Consider the following 24,457-nt stretch of genomic DNA (forward strand, 5'->3'; position numbering starts at 1 on the left):
GTGAGGCAATCCTTCAGAAGCCGGTGAGTAGTTGCATAGCAACATCTGCAGGGCTACAGTTTTGAGACCAGTATACAGTGGTCTCTAAACTGTAGCCCTCCAGATGTTGCAAAACTACAACTCCCAGCATGCCGAGACAGCTCTTTGCTGGGTGGGCATGCTGGGATTTGCAGTTTTGCAACAGCTGTACAGTGGTCTCAAAACTGTGGCCCTCTGGATCTTGCAAAGCTACAACTCCCAGCATGCCCAAGCAGCAAACAGTGAGGGCGTTATAGTTGCGTACCTCCAGCTGTTGCATAACTACATCTCCCAGCATGCCATTCGGTGATCAGTACATGCTGGGAGTTGTAGTTTTGCAACAGCTGGAGGCACACTGGTTGGAAAATACTGAGTTAGGTAACAGAACCTAACTAAAGGTTCCAACCGGTGTGCCTCCAGCTGTTGCAAAAGGAAAACTCCCAACATGCACGGTCTATCAGAGCATGCTGAGAGTTCTAGTTTTGCAACATCTGGAGGTCCCCCTCCCCCCATGTGAATGTACAGGGTACATTGACACGGGCGGGTTCACAGTGAGTTTCCTGCTGCAAATGTTATGCCCCAGCACAAACTCCTAGTGGGAAACTCACTGTAAACCCCCGCCTGTGTAAATGTACACTAAAAACACTACACTACACTACACTAACACATAATAAAGGGTAAAACCCTACATATACCCTCAATATAAATGAAAAACGTATCGTACGGCAGTGTTTCCAAAATGGAGCCTCCAGCTATTGCAAAACAACAACCCAGCATTTCTGGATAGCCACTGACTGTTCAGGCATGCTGGGAGTTTAGCAACAACTAGGGGGAATCACTGGCTGGAATCACTGGCGTAGAATACCCGTATGCCCACCCCTATGCAATCCCTAATTTAGTCCTCAAATGCGCATGTCACTCTCTCACTTCGGAGCCCTGTCTTATTTCAAGGAAACAGTTTAGGGCCACATATGGGGTATATCCGTACTCTGGAGCAATTGCACTACAAATTTTCTCCTTTTACCCCTTATGAAAAGGAAAAGTTGGGGTCTACACCAGCCTGTTAGTGTAAAAAAAAAAAATGTTGCACTAACATGCTGTTGTTGCCCCATACTTTTTATTTTCACAAGAGGTAAAAGGAAAAAAAGACCCCCAAAATTTGTAACGCAATTTCTCCTGAGTATGGAAATACCCTATATGTGGGCATAAAATGCTTTGCGGGCGCACAACAAGGCTCAGGAGTGAGAGCGCACTATGTACATTTGAAGCCTAAATTGGTGATTTGCACAGGGGTGGCTGAATTTTCAACGGTTCTGACATAAACACAAAAAAATAAATACCCACGTGTGACCCCATTTTGTAGACTACACCCCTCATGGAACCTAACAAGGGGTATAGTGAGCCTGAACACCCCACAGGTGTTTGACGAATTTTCATTAAAGTTGGATGGGAAAATTAAAAAAAAAAAAAACTTCACTAAAATGCTGGTGTTACCCATTTTTTTTATTTTCTCAAGGGAAAATAGGAAAAAAGCCCCCCAAAATTTGTAACCCCATTTCTTCTGAGTGAGAACATACCCATATGTGAATGTTAAGTGCTCTGCGGGTGCACTACAATGCTCAGAAGAGAGGGAGCGCCATTGGGCTTTTGGAGAGAAAATTTGTCCGGAATTGAAGGCCACGTGTGTTTACAAAGCCCCCATTGTGCCAGAACAATGGACCCCCCCACATGCGACCCCATTTTGGAAACTACACCCCTCACGTAATGTAATAAGGGGTACAGTGAGCATTTACACACCACAAATGTCTGACAGATTTTTGAAACTGTGGTCCGTGAAAATGAAACATTTTATTTTTCATTTGCACAGCCCACTGTTCCAAAGATTTATCAAATAGCAGTGGGGTGTAAATGCTCACTGCACCCCTTATTAAATTCTGTGGGTCGCATGTGGGGGGGTCCACTGTTCTTGCACCACGTTTTTTTTTAAATGCACATGGCCCCTGACTTCCATTCTAAATAAATTCTATCTCCAAAAGCTCAATGGCATTGTAGAGAAAACAATTTTTTTTTTTTTAATTTACACATCCGACTTTAACAAAAAGTCGTCAAACACCTGTGGGGTGTTAAGGCACACTTTACCCCTTGTTAGGTTCCTTGAGGGGTGTAGTTTCCAAAATAGTATGCCATGTATTTATTTATTTATTTTTTTGCTGTTCTGGCCCCATAAGTGCTTCCTTAATGCGACATTCCCCCCAAAAACCATTTCAGCAAAATTTGCTTTCCAAAAGCCAAATGTGACTCCCCTTCTGAGCATTGGAGTTCGCCCGCAGAGCATTTTACATCCTAACATGGGGTATTTACATACTCAGAAGAGATGGGGTTACACATTTGGGGGGGGGGGGCATTTTCTCCCATTGCCCTTTGTAAAAATTGTACATTTGGGGAAAAAAACTGCAATTTAGTGAAAAAAAAATTATTCATTTACACATCCGACTTTAGCGAAAAGTCGTCAAACACCTGTGGGGCTCACTGGACCCCTTGTTATGTGCCTTGAGGGGTGTAGTTTCCGAAATACTATGCCATGCGTTTTTTTTTGTTTGTTTTTTTTAAACTGGTGCCAGAAAGTTAAACAGATTTGTAAATTTCTTCTATTAACCCCTTAAGGACCCTTGAGGCATGCGTACGTCATGACACCCTGGTACTTAAATACCCATGACGTACGCATACGTCATGGAGAATTCCGGCCCCTGCCGGGCGGGGATCGGATCGGGAGGCCTGCTGAAATCATTCATCAGGCATCCCACGCAAACGCCCAGGGGGGTTATCAGACCCCCCCATGTCGGCGATCGCGGCAAATCGCAAGTGAATTGCGCGATTCCGGGTCATTACGGGTCTATGTTGACCCGGAATATAAGGGGGATCGCTGTTGTCTAAGACACCTACGATCCCCCTAAAGGGATAGGAGTCAGGTGGCAGGGTTGCCACCCCACCTATTCCTGCTATTGGTCGCCAGAAGCGATGACCAATAGCAGATCGGGGACGGGGGGGTTTACTTTTGTTTTGGGGAAACCGACAGGGACCGGCGCCGAAGATCCACTTACCCATCCGGAGGCAGCGGGCGACGGAGATCGGCTGGCGACGATGTCGTGCGGCTGGATCTTACGGAAGCCGGTGAGTTGCCTAGCAACATCTGGAGGGTACAGTTTGAGACCACTATACAGTGGTCTCTAACTGTAGCCCTCAGATGTTGCAAAACTACAACTCCCAGCATGCCCAGACAGCTGTTTGGGCATGCTCGAATATGTAGTTTTGCAACAGCTGGAGGGCTACAGTTTGAGACTACTATATAGTGGTCTCTAAACTGTATCCCTCCAGATCTTGCAAAACTACAACTCCTAGCATGTCAAAACATCTGTTTGCTGTCTGGGCATGCTGGGATTTGTAGTTTTGCAACATCTGGAGGGCCACAGTTTGGAGATCACTTTGCAGTGTTCTCTAAAACTGTAGCCCTCCAGATGTGGCAAAACTGCAAATTCCAGCATGCCCAAACAGCAAACAGCTGTCTCAGTATGGTGGGAGTTGTAGTTGCGTACCTTTAGCTGTTGCATAACTACATCTCCCAGCATGCCCTTCAGTGATCAGTACATACTGGGAGTTGTAGTTTGGCAACAGCAGGAGGCACACAGGTTGTAAAATACTGAGTTAGGTAACAGACCCTAACTGAAGGTTTTCCAACCAGTGTGCCTCCAGCTGTTGCAAAAGTACAACTCCCAGCATGCACGGTCTGTCAGTACATACTGGGAGTTGTAGTTTTGAAACAGCTGGAGGTTTGCCCCCCCCCCCCCCCCATGTGAACGTACAGGGTACATTCACACAGGCAGGTTTACAGTAAGTTTCCTGCTTCAAGTTTGGGCTGTGGCAAATTTTTTGCCGCAGCACAAACTCCTAGCGGGAAACTCACCGTAACACGCCAGTGCAAATGTACCCTAAAAATACTACACTAACACATAATAAAGGGTAAAACACTACATGTACACCCCCTTACACTCCCCCCCCCAATAAAAAAAATGAAAAACATATTGTATGGCAGGGTTTCCAAAACGGAGCCTCCAGCTGTTGCAAAACAACAACAACTCCCAGCATTTCCGGACAGCCACTGACTGTCCAGGCATGCTGAGAATTTATCAACAGCTGGAGGCACCCTGTTTGGGAATCACTGGCATAGAATACCCCTATGTCCACCCCTATGCAATCCCTAATTTAGTCCTCAAATGCGCATGGAGCTCTCTCACTTCGGAGCCCTGTTGTATTTAAAGGAAACAGTTTAGGGCCACATATGGGGTATTTCCATACTCGGGAGAAATTGCACTACAAATTTTGGGTGGCTTTTTCTCCCTTTACCCCTTATGAAAAGGAAAGGTTGGGGGCTACACCAGCTTGTTAGTGTAAAAAAATAAAAATGTTTACACTAACATGCTGGTGTTGCCCCATACTTTTTATTTTCACAAGCGTTAAAAGGAAAAAAAGACCCCCAAAATTTGTAACTCAATTTCTCCTGAGTACGGAAATACCCCATATGTGGGCGTAAAATGCTCTGTGGGTGCACAACAAGTCTCAGGAGTGAGAGTGCACTATGTACAATTGAGGCCTAAATTGGTGATTTGCACAGGGGTGGCTGATTTTAAAGCGTTTCTGACATAAACGCAAAAAAAAAATACCCACATGTGACCCCATTTTGGAAACTACACACCTCACGGAACGTAACAAGGGGTATAATGAGCCTTTACACCCCACAGGTGTTTAATGAAGATTCTTAAAATTTGGATGGAAAAATGAAAAAACTAATTTTTTTTCACTAAAATGCTGGTGTTACCCTAAATTTTTTATTTTCACAAGGGAAAATAGGAAAAAAGCACCCCAAAATTTGTAACCCCATTTCTTCTGAGTAAGAACATACCCCGTGTGTGGATGTAAAGTGCTCTGCGGGCGAACTACAATGCTCGGAAGAGAAGGAGCGCCATTGGGCTTTTGAAGAGAAAATTTGTCCAGCATTGAAGACCATGTGTGTTTACAAAGCCATTGTGCCAGAACAATGGACCCCCCCCCCCCCCCACATGTGACCCCATTTTGGAAACTACACCCCTCACGTAATGTAATAAGGGGTTCAGTGAGCATTTACGCCCCACAGATGTCCGATAGATTTTTGGAACAGTGGTCCGGGAAAATGAAAAATATAATTTTTCATTTGCACAGCCCACTGTTCCAAAGGTCTGTCAAACGCCAGTGGGGTGCAAATACTCACTGCACCCCTTATTAAATTCTTTGAGGGGTGTAGTTTCCAAAATAGGGTCACATGTGGGGGGGGTCCACTGTTCTGGCAGCACAGGGGACTTTGTAAGCGCACATGGCCCCTGACTTCCATTCCAACCATTCCAAACTATTTTTTTCCCCAAAAGCTCAAAGGCGCTCCTTCTCTTCTGAGCATTGTAGTGCGCCAGCAGAGCACTTGACGTCCACACATGGGGTATTTCCATATTCAGAAGAGATGGGGTTACAAATTTTGGGGAGCATTTTGTCCTATTATCCCTTGTAAAAAAATTTAATTTGAGGGAAAACTAGCATTTTAGTGAAAAAAAAAATCCTTTACACATCCAACTTTAACGAAAAGTCATAAAACACCTGTGGGGTGTTAAGGCTCACTTGACCCCTTGTTACGCGCCTTGAGGGCTGTAGTTTCCAAAACATTATGCCATGTGTTTTTTTTTTTTTTTTTTGCTGTCCTGGCACCATAGTGGCTTCCTAAATGGGACATGCCCCCCAAAAACCATTTCAGCAAAATTTGCTTTTCAAAAGCCAAATGTGACTCCTTCTCTTCTAAACATTGTAGTTTGCCCGCAAAGCATTTTACATCCTAACATGGGGTATTTCCATACTCAGAAGAGATGGGGTTACAAATTTTGGGGGGCATTTTGTCCTATTATCCCATGTAAAAAATTTAAATTTGAGGGAAAACTAGCATTTTAGTCAAAAAAGGTAAAAAATTATTTACACATCCAACTTTAATGAAAAGTCGTCAAACACCTGTGGGGTGTTAAGGCTCACTGGACTCTTTGTTACGTGCCTTGAGGGGTGTAGTTTTCAAAATAGTGTGCCATGTGTTTTTTTTTTTTATGTCATTTTGATTACCGTACTTTGAGGGGTGCAGTTTTTATAATGGGGTCATTTGTGGGGTATTTCTAATATGAAGGCCCTTCAAATCCAGTTCAAAAGAGAACTGGTCCCTGAAAATTTTCAATTTTGAAAATTATGTGAAAAATTGGAAAATTGCTGCTAAACATTGAAGCCCTCTGATGTCTTCCAAAAGTTAAAACATGTCAACTTTATGATGGAAACATAAAGTAGACATATTGTATATGTGAATCAATATATAATTTATTTGGAATATTTATTTTCCATATAAGCAGAGAGCTTCAAAGTAAAAAAAAATGCAAAATGTTAAATTTTTTCATCAAATTTTGGAATTTTTCACCAAGAAATGATGCAAGTATCGACCAAATTTTACCACTAATATAAAGAAGAATTTGTCATGAAAAAACAATCTCGAAATCAGAATGAAAGGTAAAAGCATCCCAGAGTTATTAATGTTTAAAGTGACAGTGGTCAGATGTGAAAAAAATGGCCGGGTCCTACAGTGAAAATTGGCTGGGTTCTTAAGGGGTTAAAAAAATCTTAATCCTTCCAGTACTTAATAGCTGCTGAATACTACAGAGGAAATTATTTTCTTTTTTGAACACAGATCTTTCTGCTGACATCACAAGCACAGTGCTCTCTGCTGACATCTCTGTCCATTTTAGGAACTGTTCAGTGCAGCATATGTTTGCTATGGGGATTTTCTCCTACTCTGGACAGTTCTTAAAATGGACAGAGATGTCAGCAGAGAGCACTGTGCTCGTGATGTCAGCAGAAAGCTCTGTGTTCCAAAAAGAAAATAACTTCCTCTGTAGTATTCATCAGCTATTAAGTACTGGAAGGATTAAGATTTTTCAATAGAAGTAATTTACAAATCGGTTTAACTTTCTGGCACCAGTTTATAAAAAAAAAAAAAAAAAGTTTTCCACCGGAGTACCCATCTGCATTCTCTTGTTATGTTGACGCAGGCTTTTGATGTTTCAGGAGATCAGGTGCATGACTAGAGAGAAAAAGGGGTGAGATCAAAAAGAAAAAAGGGAGGGGAGAAAGAGCAGAAAGAAAAAAATCACAAAGAAAAAAACACACACACACACACACACACACACAGCACCTACAACACCCTGTGTAGGGATAAAAAAATATCATCAGGACCCAGCCACTAAGCAAAGGCCTTGAGGACAAGAATAGACAACTGACAATAAACAGTGCAACAGAATACAAAAAAAAAAAAACACTGTGTAATGCGGACATGCTAGAACACCAACACCTGTTGTGGACTTCTCTTTTTTTTTACCAAGCCCAACAAGAGCTACCTCCCAGCCAATAGCAGAATAAAGGGACAAGAGAGCAGCACTCTGATTAATGTGAACAAAATAATTTCCCAGGCGGAAGCAAAAACAATCCATCCCCCCAAACGTCTGTAAACAACTAGAAAACACATCAAGAGCTCAATGTCCACAGTTGCAGCATCTATCCAAACCCCAGGTCTAGAATCGGGATAGCCCATAATCTGCAACAATGCCGGGGGTTTAGCTCTGAAGAAAAAGAAAGTACAACTAAAGGGATCCATCTCTCAGGCACCAGACAGGGTCAAATATATTCACTCCACCTGTATAGAAAGTATTTAGCAGAGGCAGTAAGGCCCAGGCAAGGGCAGACAGAAGGCATCCCGCTGAGACCCCAAACGCCTAGGAGAGAGTGTGGAGGGTTGATCTCTGACAGGGCAAGGACTCCTTCCCATATGCCCAGATCTGTCCGGACTATGGAGTGCAGCTTCCACTGCCATCGGGCTACTGAACATGGATGAGGTTCCGTCCTTGTGGTAAATGCGGAGTAGTGCAAGGTACTGGAGTTTAAACTTAGCTTTGCTGCAAAACAGCTCGGTACACACCCCGCTGAAAGCCCTGCTTCTTCACTCCACAGGCGCTGTAAAGTCCTCAAATAACAAGACTTGGCACTCCCAAAGTGTAAGGAGGATATTGCGCTTTCTAAAGGCCCGTAAGAGAGCTTGCTGGTCGTTGTAGTCTAGCAGCTTGAAGATGACCTGGCAAAATCAATTTTGTTGCGAAGACTGAGAAAGTCCCACATTTGCGTCACGAGCACCAGGATCTGGACCCAGTCTAGCAAAAACACGAAAAAGAAAAATAGATAGCACAACTACCTAATACACTGCTGCACATTGCTGTGGCAAATATAAAGTATACAAAAAAGAAGGTTGCAGCAGCACTTTTGGTCAAAAAATGTAGGCTCTTAGCGCACTTTTTGATCAAAACATGTCCCCCATGCACCACACGGAGGTGGCCTCTTGTCGGATGGGACCCTAACACTTATTCCACTCACCTCTGCTGGGCATATGGCCTCTGACTGGGTGACATGCAGGATCCGCTGTCAATTTAAAAACCTCCTGTGAAACAGGAAACAGTATATGCACTCGTTCCACCCTGCAGTAGTGGTTCAAACCCAGAGCATCAGACAGTTCCATTTCACATATGTGCTGAAGATCACTCACCTTCACCTGTTCTACAATGCACAAATTATTCCGCCTTTTGCTAGGTCGCCAAGATTGGCCCACAGATTTGCGTTTACCTGTCGTAGGACAGCCAGGGAGGCAGACATATCGGTGTTGTCCCTTTCAAGAATTTTAACTAGAGATGAGCAAACTTTAGAAAAATTTGATTCTGCCAATTCAAAAAATTTGTATCGGGTCGAATTTATTTTTGGCAAATCTGTATTAAAAATTGCTATTTCTGGCCTACAGAGAGCCTCAATAGGGGTGTAGAACACTTTTCTTTATTCTAACATGCATAGGGAGTGTGTTGTGTCAGTGAAATAATAATGTTATTCATTATGACATGCAGATTACAGGCATTGCTATTAGAATCACTGCTGCAGAGCGTCAATATGGCAGCAGGGAGACCGTATGATGTCAAAATTGAAGAGGATAAAGAGATTTTTTCATGTCATTTTTATTTACATTTTTTGAGTACCCATTCTGTTGAGCATTGAGCTGGTGGTCCTCCCCCAGGTGAGATACCACGTGTTCCAGCCCCTGCCTCTCAGCGCCCCCCTGACTATGAAAGTGCGAATGTTTAATTTAATCAGGTATGGTTCATTGTGATCGGTGCAAGCTGTTTCAGTGGATTCTTGTGATAATTCCACAGGTAATATGACTCAGTATTTAAATGTATGATTTATATTAGATTCCAAAGTTTAATGTGCCGGTGTTTACTTTGAACTAGTACTGTATGACTACAAAACCCAATCTAACAAGTAGTCACATGTCGGCACAATGATATAGCCTAGAGGGGGGTAGCAGCATGAGGAGACCATAATCTGGCAGAATGACACAGCCTGGAATTGGAATTTAAGGTAATGTCCCAGGCCCAGCAGCATCACTAAACCATATAGTTGCTGAATGACACAGTTTGGAGCAGGCGGCAACAGGAGTAGACACTAGGTCTTCACAATCCCTAAGATTAAAAGATTAATTTTAAAATTGAAATTGAAGAATTATGGTAGCTAGTACTACCATAAAATATTTGTAGATAATGTCCCAGGCCCAGCAGCATCAGTAAACCATATATTGGCTGAAAGATATAGCCTGGAGGTGGCTGAAGGATGAGGAGACCATGTAGTGTCTGAATGGCACAGCCAGGAGTTGGCAGAAGCATGAGGAGACCATTGAAATTTTAGATTTTTAAATTGAAATGTAAGATTTTTAAATTGAAATGCAAGATTTTGAAATTGAAATGTAAGATTTTGAAATTAAAATTTTAGCTAACACTCCCAAGTTTTAGTGTCCTGGGCCCCGGCGTGTGGGTACCAAAGACCAAATCTAACAAGGAATCACATGTCCCATGGCGGCACAATGACAGAGCCTGGAGGTGGCATCAGTAGGAGGAGACCATATAGTGGCTGAATGGCACATCCTGGAGTTGTCTGAAGCATGAGGAGACCATATAGTGGCTGAATGGCACAGCCTGGAGGTGACTGAAGTATGAGGAGACCATATAGTGGCTGAATGGCACAGCCTTGAGTAGGCTGAAGCATGAAAAGAGACCATATAGTGTCTGAATGGCACAGCCTGGAGGTAGCTGAAGCATGAGAAGAGACCATATAGTGTCTGTATGGCACAGCCTGGAGGTGGCTGAACCATGAGGACACCATATAGTGGCTGAATGGCACAGCCTTGAGTTGGCTGAAGCATGAAAAGACAATATAGTGGCTGAATAGCGCAACCTGGAGTTGTCTGAAGCATGAGGATACCATATAGTGGCTGAATGGCACACGCTGGAGGTGGCTGAAGCCAGAGGATATCCTATTGTGGCTGAATGAGACAGCCTGGAGGTGGCAGCAGCAGCATCAGGAGTCCTGAATGTTGTGGCTGAATGAGACAGCCTGGAGGTGGCAGCAGCAGCATCAGGAGTCCTGAATGTGACCCGGCGAGTGGTGCGGTGGGTGGCAATATCAGTACCCGGTGACGAAGGTGGGTGAAAAAAGGTCTGATGCAAAGGAATGTTTGTAACTGGGGAGCAGCGCTTTAAATCTGTTTGGCACTATCCATATTTGTAAAGTGTTGGTGTGGCACCATGGTCAATCTACTCTCATGCATCAGGCACTGGTGGGTGGAAATCCTGGATGATCCATGCCTGATTCATCTTCACAAAGGTCAGTCTCTCTACATTCTCCTTGGGGTGACTATGGCCCTGGCTGCACTAAACACCCGCTCTGATGGCACACTACAGGCCGGGTAGGACAGCTTTTCCAGGGCAAACTCTGCTAGTTGCGGCCACAAATCAAGTTTGGCTGCCCAGAAGTCCAGCAGATCTTCAAGGTGTGTTGGTATGGGCATGTCAAGGTATGCCACCACCTGCTAGTTCCGGTCCACCTCCAAGTCTACCTGCTGCTGATGAGTTACCTCACTATGTGGGTGAAGAAAGATAGTGATCAGCGACTGTAGACTCAGGCTGCTGCTGATGGAGCTGGTACTGTTCCTGCCACCCCACCCCTCCCCAGCAGCCATGGCAGTGGAAGGTGAGCGCAGGGGGCCCCCCGATTCAGACCTGTGAGAGGATGGACGATGGCGCCACTAGGCATCGGCCAACTGACTACATAGGATGCCTCTGTAGTAGGCCAGTTTGTCCTCCCTCTCAGTGGGTGTAAAAATGGCCCCTATTTTGTGGCGGTAGCGAGGGTCCAATAAGGTGGAGATCCAAAAGTCATCCTGCTGCCGAATGGTGACAATTCGGCTGTCACTACGCAAGCAAGTGAGCATGCATCGTGCCATTTGTGCAAGTGACTCAGAGGGACTCCCTGCCTCCATCTCCACTGCATACTGCCGCAGTGTTTCTGGGTCCTCTGTCTCGCCTTCCTCATAACCCTCTAGCTCCTCTGGCTGCTCCTGCTCCTCCTATCCTGTCAGATTACTGGGAAAACCACCCATTTGGCAAACCTAAACTGTGCTCCAGTGTGCTCCTCCCCCTGCTCCTCCTCCAGTTCAGCCCCCAAAGGGCTCATGTGGCCGTGAGATGTAGGCGCAACATCTCCATTGCCCTGACCAGCCATCATTTCAAACACGTGTTGTAATAATTGAAGTAGTGGAATAAAGGTGTTCATCCCGTAATCCTGACGACTTACTAATAATGTGGCTTCCTCGAAGGGACTGAGCAAATGGCAGGTGTCACGTATGAGCTGCCACTGGTTCACATTGAAGTTACACAGGGGAGTCCCCCTATCCGCTTGGATCATCAAGAAATCAGTAATGGCTTTTCTTTGTTCATACAGTCGGTCCAACATATGGAGGGTGGAGTTCCAATGTGTGGCAACTTCACAAATCAGACTGTGTTGGGGGACACCATTCTGACACTGCAGCTCAAGGAGGGTGTGCTTTGTGGTGTACGAGTGGCTGAAGTGCATGCAAAGTTTCCTTCCCATTGTTAGGATGTTTTTCTAAAGGGGGGGGGGGGAACACTTCAGGAACCGCTTGACAACCAGATTGAACACGTGTGCCATGCAGGGCGCATGGCTCAGCCTTTCCATTCGCAGCGCATGCAAGATGATTTTCCATTGTCAGTCACCACGGTTCTCTTTTCCAGTTTTCATTGAGTAAGCCATGCTCCGATTTCTTTACAAATTACTTTTAGCATTTCCTCCCCTGTGTGACTCTGTTCGCCAAGGAAAACCATATGAAGAACAGCATGACACCACCGTGCTCTGCACACATGGTATGCTGAAGGGCCACTGAGCCTAGTCTGTGCAGTGGAGGCTGAAGACACGGTGGAGGATGAGGAGGCGGAGTCGCACACTGTCACAGGATCAATGGCCTGAGAGCATGGAGGAGGAAGTGGTGGGACCTGTCCAAGTTGGTGTTGTGGCTGTGCAGGACCACATTCACTCAGTGAGCTATAAAGGACATGTATTGTCCCTGACCATAGTTACAGCTCCAGACGTCAGCGCTACCGTGCACTTTGGTACACATCGACAGGATCAAGGACTGGCCCACCTTCTCTTCCACAAAATTGTGCAGGGCTGAAACTGCCTTCTTGGCAAAGAAATGACGGCTTGGCACTTTCCCCCTCGGCTCGGCACAAGCCATCAGTTCGCTGGAACGTGCAGAGTCCTCCACTTGAAAAGGGAGGGACTGCAGCATGAACAACTTAGACATGAGCACATTCAGCTTCTGTGGCGTTTGATGAATGGGCGCATACTGTTGTCTCTTGGATAAGGCTTCACCGATGGATTGTTGGCCGAATGGCTGACTAAAAATTGGAGGAGTGGGAGCATCTGGAGCGACATAAGGAGGGTATGACACACAGCTCCCTTTGGCTGAGGTGGGGGAGCCTTGGCTGGCTGAAAGTGGGAGCGGCATGTCACTGGGTGATGCAGCAGGATGGACCACTACATTGGAGCCACAGTTTTCCCAGGCCGCTTTATGGTGGCGAAGCAAATGTTGACGCAGGGCCGTGGTGCCAACATTAGGACCCTGGCCACGCTTCACCTTCTGCCGACATATCTTGCATGTGGCTATGTGAACCTCCTGCGGATGCTTGATGAAAAATGCCACAGCGACGAGTAGCTGATTTTCCCACCAACAGTCCGCACTAATTGACTGCTACTGCTGCCGTCTCCAGGAACCCCTGTTCCATTACCTCCCTGGAAGGTAGGCTGCCGCAAATCAGGTGGTCTCCCCCGGGCAAGTTTAGCTCCAGAATTTCAACTTCTGCCACCATGCTGACTGCCAACCATGCTACCACCTTGCTGACTCAGCTGCTGCCTCATCAGTAACCTGCAACTCTCTTCTGATGACAATGAAGCCCTTTTTGCATCATGCTTCCAGTTGCGATCGGCTTCATCATCATCAAGTGTCTGCACGTCACTGATGTCCTCCACAGGTTCCTCAACAGTGTCTGTTTCAGGACCCTGAACGCTGGCAACACCACCTCCCACGTCTACTCATCACTACGTGCCTGCCTAGTGGAGGAAGCGACAGATTTCTCCTCCACTTCTTGGCTGGGCAGAAGCTGCTTACTGTCCTCTATTAGATCGTACTCACTGAATAGTGGAGCTGAACCCACAGCATAAGATACTTCGTTAGGGGAGGGAACAGCATAGGACAGAGGCAATGGGAGGACAGGGACTGCTGCCGGGCCAGGCCAACTGATGGTTGTGTCTGAGGAACCCACCGACTGTTGACTGGGGGTATCAGATGTCACTTGGAATGAAGTGGATGATCGTGTTGTTAACCAATCGATGACAGCAGATGGGTTGCTGGTTGAGACACGACTGCTAGCTGATACCAAGAGCCTAGGCCTCTCGCTGAATCTCCTGCTGCCACTCGCTTCTAGTCTCCTGCGACCTCTGCCTAATGAATTTAGGCCTCTGCCACTCCTCTCTGTGTTCCTAGCACTTCTCTGCCTGACATACTTAGTGCGTATATGAGGGGAGTACAATACGCTTCACTATGCTTAAAACAGTATTTGTCTTGAACAGCAGCAGGTGTGCACTTTTGGCTGGCCTTTCACAGTATCTAGGCCCTTGACAGATTAACATGTACAAAATAGTACACTTCTTAGATGTAGGTATTTGGTATGCAATTATGAGGGCAGAAAAATGTGCTACAGTACGCTTAAAAATACGTATGTTAGTAAAACACCAGTAGTACACAGTCGCTGTGTACTAAACCCCAAATTGCACTCTCTCACAGGCTATTAGGAATGGACTGCTGGGTATGTATTGTACCGTCTACAGACTAGTATAACCAGCAGACCATTTGTTGGGGAACAAAGAGGGCAGAAAAATGTGCTACAGTACGCTTAAAAAAGTGCATTTTTGCACAACACCAGCAGTACACAACAGTGCTGCAGCACACAAAAGCTGTGTACTAAACCCAAAATTGCACTCTGTCAAAGACTATTAGGAATGGACTGCTGGGTATTATACCGTCGAGGACTAGTATAACCAGCAGATCTGTTGTGGAACAAAGACACAGAATTGTGCTGAAAAATTATTCCTGCCTCCTCTGTAAAACAATGCTGTACAAATTAACTGGGAGGTTAATGGCTGCAGTAAAAATCCTTTTCAGTGAACAAAAAAAGCACTGCTGTCTGTCCACCACACGCTAATGTGACTAGGAGGTGAGACACTGCTGTAATGAGCTTTTCTGTATAACACACACACACAGCGATGTCCGTCTTATCTCTCTGCAATGTAGTGAATGAAGTGACGAGCCGCAATATGGCTGCCAAATATATAAGGCTGTGACATCACAGGGGTGACTGGCTGCTGATAGGCTGCATCCTGCATGTGATGCAGGGTCATCCCGCCTACCATTGTTCCCACCTTCTCAGAGTTCCTTGCTCCATGTCCTCACATGTGAATCCGCCATTTTAGATGCCCTGGATCCTGGACCGCACTAAATGGAGTTTAATGAAGCGATTAGTGCTATAGAATCGCGGCGATATTCGCAATCGTTGTGAATCGAATTTTTCATAAAATTTGTAACAAATTTGGGTTTGTCAGCTTTGATTTGCTTATCTCTAGTTTTAACCTCATTCTAACTTACAGCAACCGTAGCGTTTGTTTGTGCAAGATCAGACCATAGCTTGGAGCATCGTTTCCAGAGTTTTCTGTAGGTCAGGCACTATTTGGGAGATCACTATTACCGCCAGTGTTTTTAAATAAAAAAGAGATGAGGGACTGTCTGCTGAGGGTAGAAGTGTTATCTCACTAACCGCCCGCTGTCCTTGCTGCGCTGCCGCCGGTGTTGTTATTTGCCGGTCTGTGAGTAATGGTAAGAAGCCAGGAGGCGCGGCTAAGCATGGCAGCACTGGAACTGTTATTATGTTATTTATAATGTTATTAATTGGTGCTAAAATGAACAGGCCACAGATATGAAAGAGGAGGTAGGAGTAAAATAGAAGTTGGGTGTAGTAGAGAAGCCTATCTAAAATCCCTCCAGTCATGTCTCTTACTGTTTAAAAAATCCTATTAAAATTATAGACTGATTATTTCTTTGTCAGTGTGCAAATGTACAAAATCAGCAACACTAAAGTAGTAAATTAGTATTGATATATTCACATGGCACATTTTGTTTTTTACATTTATAAGGGATACCGAAGTACAGATTTCCCACAGTTTATAAGTCAGGATTTCTATGCAGAAGTGGAAGGGTCCTTGGTACTTCTGCAAATCAGGTAAGACATCAATGATTCTTCACACTTGGTTCCATAAATGATTTTTACAGGAGTTTACTGTACAATACAATGCTATTGTAGGATACTGGGGCACACACCCCATATTATACACAGAGGGTGGGGGGGGGGGCAAAGAGCTGTTTTGCAAAGGAACTTAATCCAAAAAGTTCTGTAAATGGAAATAAGATACAGTCCCAATCCTGGACTAGAATAGTAATTTAGCACTTTTGGTGTGGTCTCAGAGTTTTAAGAGTAACATTAGTGACTAGAGACCCATATGGTGTCAAAGCTATAATTAAGCAACTTACTAACATAATGTTATTAGTCATTGTTCAGAGATCTTTCATTATCAGCTGAACTGTCTGGATCGTATTTGTTATGTCAGAGAGCTCCATCCCTCCTCCCCCCAGTCTGCTCAGGACTTGACCAGTGATGTGAAGGGGGATTCGTATTACCGCTCATTAGATTTTAAGGCAGGCAGCAGGAAACCTTTCTCACTGACAGTAGTTTCTTTTTATCAGAACAGGCTCACTGCTGCCCTATCTGAGAAAGGCTTCCCTGCTGCATTAAAATCTAATGAGCAGTAATTCGTGCTCCCCTCTTCACATCACTGGTCTTGTCCTAAACAGACAAGAGGGGAGGGGGAGCAGGGACAGGAGCTAATGATAATGAAAGATCTGTGAACTATAGCTAATAACATTATATTAGTAAGTTGCTTTAATATACCTTTTGACATCATTCATTGGTTGTTTTTTTGCTTGACAACTTAGCTTTCTAGCATGTATCAGCTGCTGTTTGAAAGAGCACTGTACATCAGTCGAGGAAGGGCCTTTGAGGTGAGGGTGAGCTAGGAGGTGTGCCAGGCTGTGACACTTGAGCATTTTGGCCCGCCTCTTTGACACTCTGCTTTGGCAACCACCATCAGCTCCATTTCACTTTGATGCCCTAACAGCCATCCAACAGCGTCAGCAGCTTTTAGCAGCAAATACAGCTGACAGATTCCCTTTAAAGCCTACAAAATCCCCCCTGGCCTACACGAATATCCATTTTACGATAATACTCTACATTACCCACCTGTAGTGCTGAATACTGGTCTGGTGATGCAAGTCTCCTTGGCTCCGAGCATCCTCACAGCCAGACTTCCCCTGCTACAGCCACATATTGCTCCGTCTCTAGAAATGCTATCTTTGGGCCGGAGTTTATTCCAATAGTACGGTGTCCATTTTAGGACATCATCAGTCGTCAACTGTAACTCCATCCCACACCAGGCAAAACAGCATCCTGCCTCCTCCCTCGGACCAATCTCCATCAGGCATCTGCCGCAACTCCCTCCTCCCTCCTCCGTTAGCCGAAACTCCCTCATCCAAATCTTCGTCATCCCTCAAACGAAAGACCTTTCTGCCATGTAGCAGAGCCGAATCAGTGTCGGCTCTCTGCTATATGGGTTCTGCTGTACATGCTATTCAGTGTCGGCTCTGCTATACAGACTCTGTAGAACATGTAGTGTCTGTAGTACATGTGCAAGTTTAACAGTTTTGACTCTGCTATACATGCTGTGCATTGTCGGCTCTACTATGCGGCAGGAAGTTTCGTCTGAGGGAGAATCGTCTGAGGGATGATGACGTTTTAGGCGAGGGAGTTTCAGATGAGGAAGTTGTGGCTGATGACTGATGGAGGTTTGGTGTGAGGGAGGAGGCGGGACTCTGTTTCGCCTGATGGGGGTCTCAGTTACGGCTGATGACTGACTGCGATTGGCCCGAGGGAGGCGGGACAGTGTTACGACTGACAATGTCTTAAAATGGACGCCATACAATAGTAACCTGTGAAACATCTCATCTGCACCTGTTTTCTTAAAGTTTGTATGTTTCCATAGCTCTGTGATAATGTAATAAAGTAAAACAAAGTATTGCTCTTGAGTCGGCAGAAACTTGATGTCTATTTCTTTAGGGACTTGTTAAGCTCAGATTCATTTTAAGAAATGTATAAAAGTTCCCCTTTTTGGCACGTACTCCATTCCTCATGTAACATATTGTACTTTTTTGCTTGTCTTAAGTGAAAGCTCATACTCAGCAGAGCATGACCTATTACAAATGGAGTCGCTTAGAAAATGTTTTCTTTTATGTAATATGCAGAGCTGAGCTCCCTGTTCTATGAACACCACAAAGTCCTACGGGGCAGCACAGATGGATACATGCTGAATAATGGATACAATTCCCAATACTATACTGTGTAGCAATGACAATCATTTTGGAAGTCCTGTTCATTTAATTGATTACATTTTTAAGAACTGGATGAAAGTAAATCCAAGCTGTATACCTTTATATTAGCAGTAATGCCTTATTGCAGAACATATGCATAACTGTTGCACTGGAGACACCTAACAATCACCTTGTGGCTGTTTTTGCATCCTTCTGATTCTTTCTTAAAGTGTCCCTGTCATGTCGTCAAAAGTTTTCATTAGTTGGGGTTCAGTGCTAACCAACTCCCCCCCTCCTCCCAATCGATAGAGCAAGTGTTCTGTAATGGCCCAATAGATGTATAACGGGGCTGCAGAACAGAGATGCTTGCAAGCTGGGGAGTGAAACGTGATTCTCCTTGCTTGTTCTAATGATCGCTGGGGGTCTCAGCACCGAAACCCCCCTGATCAAAAGTTTTGATAAGGGTGGAAACATAAGGGCTCTCAATGTTCTGATTGCAGGACTTTTGACTTTCACAAAATAAAAGCATACACTTGTGAAACAGACAGAACATAGTCACTTGTAGACTATGTTTGGCCTATTAAAGTTAATGGACACAGGGTGGGTACACTGTGGTGTATGGAAGAATACCATTACAAAGATATATACTGACTGAGCCATACTGTGATAGAGTCTCAAAAATGTCATGTGAGTGTAGCCTGCAGATACAAAGCAGACAGGTGTGTATAATGTAGATCTTTGAATATATAGCATTCAGTTTGGGGAAGGGTGTGCACTGGGGTAGAGTTCAGTGCTGTGTGTATGTGTGTAAAGTACAAAGCTTTGTGCTTGTACAGTGTAGAGCTGTATGTGTACAGTGTAGAGCTGTAGACTGCATAGAACACCCCTTTACCAACAACATACCCATATGCCCTCTCCCTTTCTGTCTCCATAATGGCATAACACGTTTCCATTGGGCTAGGTGGTGGTCACAGCTCATTTATTATAAATAACAGTTTATAATTCTATAAATAACCAAATAACAACTTCATTGCAGTTAACAGGAACATCTTATAAATGTAAGTTGACCTACTGCTTCAGCCAAAGCGGTATGCCAGCCACCGGGTCCCTGACGGGCATGTGTGCCATCGGACCTTTCATCTCCAGGCCAGCTGTGACTAAAGACAAACATGAAAAGAAAAACAAACAAGAGGGGAAGGCCCCTGAAGAGTATAGGCTACATATAGCAATAGCATTTAAAAACAAAAATAAGGTCACGCCATCATGCCCCCTCCCATAGGCTTGCATTGACGTCACACCGGGGGGTGGAGTCATGACATCACGATACTCTGGCCCCATGGTCGTCATGCTGCACACTAGGAGCCTCCAGCGCTGCGGAGAGCTCCCAAAGGTGGATGCTGAATGCCAGATAGCGGGGGTCCCCAGTGGCGGGACCCTCGCTATCAGACATCTAATGCCCTATCCTTTGAATAGGGGTATAAGATGTATTAGGGCCGGAGTACCCTTTTAATGCAATGCACAACACTCACGTTATCCGTCCAGAAACACAACCGCAGATTACTGAAACGGGCCCCCCACAATTCCACAGGAATAACAATAGGAAACAGTTCAAGAAGAGTAAGATTGCAACACAAACCACGGTCTGGCCACTCATGAGGCCATGCCTCCGCGCACCACTCACCACTGAAAAAAGCACCAAAATCACAAGACCCAGCCACACCAGTAAACAATTGGAGTTCACCATTACACAACTCAGAGGCCTGCCAACAAGTGCAACCATTGTCCGAACGCATTTGCTTGGAAATGCGGATATGGTGGCCAGGGCGAGAAACGTCATTCGTGGCCAAAGACAGCCGTCTAGAAAAAACCTGACCCATAGGCATCACCCTACAGGCAAAAACCAGGTGACCCAACAAAACCTGCATCTGCCAGAGCGTGACCTTGCGCACCCCGCAGAAACTCTCCACCAACTGGAGCAAACTCTCCAGCTTCTCAGATGGTAGCTGAAAAACCATGTTAACCGAATCAATCTCTGTGCCCAAAAAATAAATAACCAATAGATGGGCTGTAATGTCTATTTATTTGTTTTTGTATTTTTCTGTTTAGATGTGTACTCACACACTAGGATTTTCAGAGCAGTTTTCTATTCTCCCCGGATAGGGAATGGTTAATGCTCTGAATGAATGAGAACTCGGACGTGTCAATTTTGAGCCAGACTTCTCCTGCATTCAGTACTGGTTATTTAGTGCAATACTCTGACTTTGTCTGCTTGTGCAATAATGCTGCTATTATGTCTGTGCATTATACTTCTATGTCTGCTTGAGCATTTACCTTGTATTTATCTTGTGATATTTTATAGCCATGGTTAATTAGTCATGTTAAGTGTATTTTAGTCTGTGTTACATTAGTCGTTTTTTAGGATTGTATTTCCGTTCTGCTTAGTCGCTGTTCACACTAAGTTTTCTCGTATCCGTTTTCTGAGTTTGTGTAACAAGACATCCCTGTGACCTTTTAATGGGACTCTGGGAGATTGAGTTCTAGTATCAAGACATTCCCGTGTTTTATGGAGTTTTTCTGGGGGATTGAGTTTTTATTCCTGTTTTTTTCCTGGACTCTATGCTGACTCATCCATTTCTCAGTCTTGTGTTCTGGACCTAATCTGTTTGTTAGATATCTGTGTCCAGTGTGAACAGTGTTCTATATTTATATCCTGTTTGGCTGATCTGATCTTTGTCCTTTGTACTTGTATCTGTTTGTGAACAGTGTCCTATTTTCCTGTTCAGTTTGCCTGTTTATTTTCTGAGCTGTTAGTATTTGTATCTTGTCTGGTTGTCTGGTAGTTTTCCATTTGTGTTTCTGGCCTGTGACCGACTATGTATTTATTTGTTTCTACACCACTGCACTGTAGTACAGGGAGGGACCAGTATCCATCGCTTAGGCTGGATGGGCAAGTAGGCTGTCTCCCCAGTCGTTCATGACACAGGCCCTCCATCTTATCAGCAGACAAAGGAACTCCAAACCGCTGCATAAGAAAACAAAAGGAATCCAACAAAAACTGGCACCAAGAGGAACCTGCGGGAGCAACAAACAGGAAATGGTGTAAATAGTGGATGATAGAACTATTGCCCGTCTCAAATCGCACCACCCACTCCAAAAATGTACTGAACATTTCGAAGTAGTGACACGAAATCGAACAACCCATGGACAAACATACATCATAATAAAACTGACCATCCACATGACACCCTAGCAGTAGTGTTGAGCATGAATATTCGTAATACCAATTTTTATCGTGAATATCAGCACTTTGCGATTTCGCGAATATTTAGAATATAGTGCTATATATTTGTAATGACGAATATTTGTTTTTTTTAAGTTTTTTTCTCATGCAAATTTGTATGCAAAATTTCCAATGCGAATAGGGGTCTATCACATGGGTCTGTTTTCTTTTCTTTTTTTTTTTTACATGCAAATTTTATTGCAAATGTTATGCGAATTATCCATGCAAATTTTCCAATGAAAAAAAAGTCAATGAACATAGCGAATATGAGAGTTTCGCGAACAAGGACGAATAATCGTCAATATATTTGCGAAATATTGCGAATTCGAATATGGCCCCTGCTGCTCATCACTACTTAGCAGATTATAACATTCCGGTGAACTGCATCCGGTGAACTGGCAACAATCGAAATGCCCACTCAATGTCAGACTCAGCCTTCAAGGCTGATTCCCCAGCCCCTTGGATCAGCACCACCGCCCGGTCAAATGAGACATAGGAAATGGAAGCATCCTTCTTCGGAATACCATCATTCACAGTGGAACCCTTCGGATACGAAAGGTGGTGAATAAGGCACTCCTTTTTTGGAACCACACCAAGCGGAGAGACCGGCAAGTTGGAAAAAGGAGGGGACACAAAAGGACCCACAAACCGTCCCAAGGCAACCTCCTTACCAATCTTATCCCGCAACATCTCAGGATGCTCCCTAGCAGATTTCAAATTGTCCAGATAAGCCAACACCAAGTTTCCTAATACAAACAGAATAAAAAAAAAAAAAAACTTAAAGCCATCAGACAAAAACACAGCATCATCCCTATTGGGGTACTGATCTAACCACGGGCCCATCACGGCCACATTCTCCAGGGTCCTTCCCCTCAACAGTGGACGGTGTCTGGACTGCTTTGGAGCCCGTGGGCACACAAGCTGAGAAATCTACAATGCCCTTTGTTGTACAACTAACAGGCACCGGGTCTACACATGGCCATTGGCTCGGCAACCCCGGATTGACCAGTGGCCCCTGACTGAAAGGATGACACCCTCTGTGCCATCATCAACCACAACCACGTCAGTGGTTGTTCACAGAGTCCATGTACACAAAAAGCTCCGAACAGCGTTCCGGATGCTTTTCATCCGTAATACATCCTGGATGCTTTTCATCCATAATACATCCCAAAACTGCAAACACCTGCAACCAGTTGACCATAGTCTTGGCAACCCGGGGTCTCATGGGTATAGACTTCTCAGTATGGGGCCTATGCTCCTTGTCTATAGTATGCTGGTTAACCGAAACCAGCGGCCTCCTTGTGGACACCCACCTTGACCGGCGACACCGACCTAACTGGGGCCACTACAACCGATTTTTGACCTTCCAACCTAGCTAGCACAGCTTTAAAAGTAGGTAACAAATCAGCCCTGCTCCTGAAATCCCGGCAGTAATGTCTGCGATACCTCCGATAGAACCCAGTGGACCACACACCCTTCAGACATATGGGAAACACGGCCTTGCGGTGGCTGACTGACTGGTCACGCGCTGTCCCCAAAAAGTAAAGGTGATTGATGTGAAACAGACTTTGGGGGCAGCGGGGGATGGGGCTGTCTATCCCTTAAATATTGAGGCATGTCCTCAAAAGGAGGCTCATCAGTACTTGTCTCCACATGTACAGGGGGGGGGCTGCTGGGGCAGAGGAGGACTCCCTCAGGGCACACTCGGGGCAACCACAGGGGCAGGAGGGGTGTCGAGCACCTCATCATCAGATGAGGAAGCCTGAGAAGGCACAGAGGCAACGGCTCCCATACTCAATGCAGGACAGTGGAGCGCAGGCCGAACGGGGAACAGCCGAATGTGGCAGTGAGACGCGTGCAGACACCGGTATCACGTGGCCCGGAAGGGGAGGGGCCAAGTCCCAAGCCGCAGCTGCACCAGGCCCGGAACTAACAGGATGAGATGTTGAGTGCACAGCAGTGCGTCCCCGCCGCCCACCAGACGAAACCCTTGGTGGGCTTGGGCTTAAATGGGCAGGAGGATGGGACCACCGAGTGGTCTGGTGCCCACACTCAGAAACAGAGGAGCCAGCCGCCTCCATACCTGAAGGGGGATGAGGATCAGCAGCAGCAGGGCCACCCAGCTCGGCCAGCAGCTGAGATAGGAGACCAGAATCAGCCAGCACCCGCTCCCGGAGTGCAGACCACAACATCTCGTCAGCCTTCCCAAGGACACAATTCACTCAGGCACTGGTGACTCCAAGAGGAAGCAGAATCGGCAGAGATGGTGCTAATATTCCCGTGGGCATACCCAAACTTATCCCCTCCTCACCCAGGGAAAGTGGGAGGCCTGCTATCCTTATATCTCTCCCTTAACCCCTTAGGTCCCTGCAGTCAGAGCTACCTATTCCTATGCAGCCAGGTAACCTCCATGTCTGTGTATGTACAGTGCAGGGCTGTGTGTGTGTGTACATTGCAGAGGTGTGTGTCTGCGTGTATAAAGTACAAAGCTTTGTGCATATACAGTGCAGAGCTGTGTGTGTACACTACCAAACTGTGTGTGTACAGTGCAGAGCAGTGTGTCTGCGTGTGTAAAGTACAAAGTTTTGTGTATGAACAGTGCAGAGCTTTGTATGTATACAGTACAGAACTGTGTGTCTGTACAGTATAGAACTGTTTGTGTGTGTATGTACAGTACAGAGCTGTGTGTGTGTGTGTGTATAGTGCAGAGCTGTGTGTGTGTCTGCAGTGAGTTCAAGCACCTCAGGTGTTTTCCTAAAAGGTGACCTTCTCATCGTTCCTATTGGATGGACCCCTCCTTCGACCCCACAACTTAGAGACTGGCTACTCCCACCCATGTGACTGATTACAAGAGCATAATTTGAGTAAACTATTGCACTGAATCAGGCCTTTATAGCATTTAAAATCAGTTTTTATTAGTAGAATTTGTATAACATATAAGCAAATACTACATTAAATCCAATAATGCCCCCTCCTTTGCTTTGTTCATGGCAAATCTGTAGCGAGGCTAGTATAGCCAAATAAAAGAGAAGTATAGGCAGCCTTCTGTCCCAATGAGGTTTTTTAAGCCAAAAATTGGC

General features: G+C 45.3%; 1 protein-coding gene across 4 annotated transcripts in view; it reads left to right on the forward strand.

The window, feature by feature from the left end:
• Nucleotides 1–24,457, forward strand: part of CSF2RB (colony stimulating factor 2 receptor subunit beta) — a 129,464-nt gene that overhangs the window by 83,931 nt on the left and 21,076 nt on the right. For all 4 annotated transcript variants that reach the window (XM_056524089.1, XM_056524088.1, XM_056524087.1 and 1 more), the window contains exon 13: nt 15,814–15,899. In XM_056524089.1, the coding sequence (XP_056380064.1) occupies nt 15,814–15,899 (86 nt within the window). The remainder of the gene's footprint in view (nt 1–15,813; nt 15,900–24,457) is intronic.

Source organism: Hyla sarda, chromosome 6 (assembly GCF_029499605.1).
Source record: "Hyla sarda isolate aHylSar1 chromosome 6, aHylSar1.hap1, whole genome shotgun sequence".
NCBI classification, from domain to species: Eukaryota; Metazoa; Chordata; class Amphibia; order Anura; family Hylidae; genus Hyla; species Hyla sarda.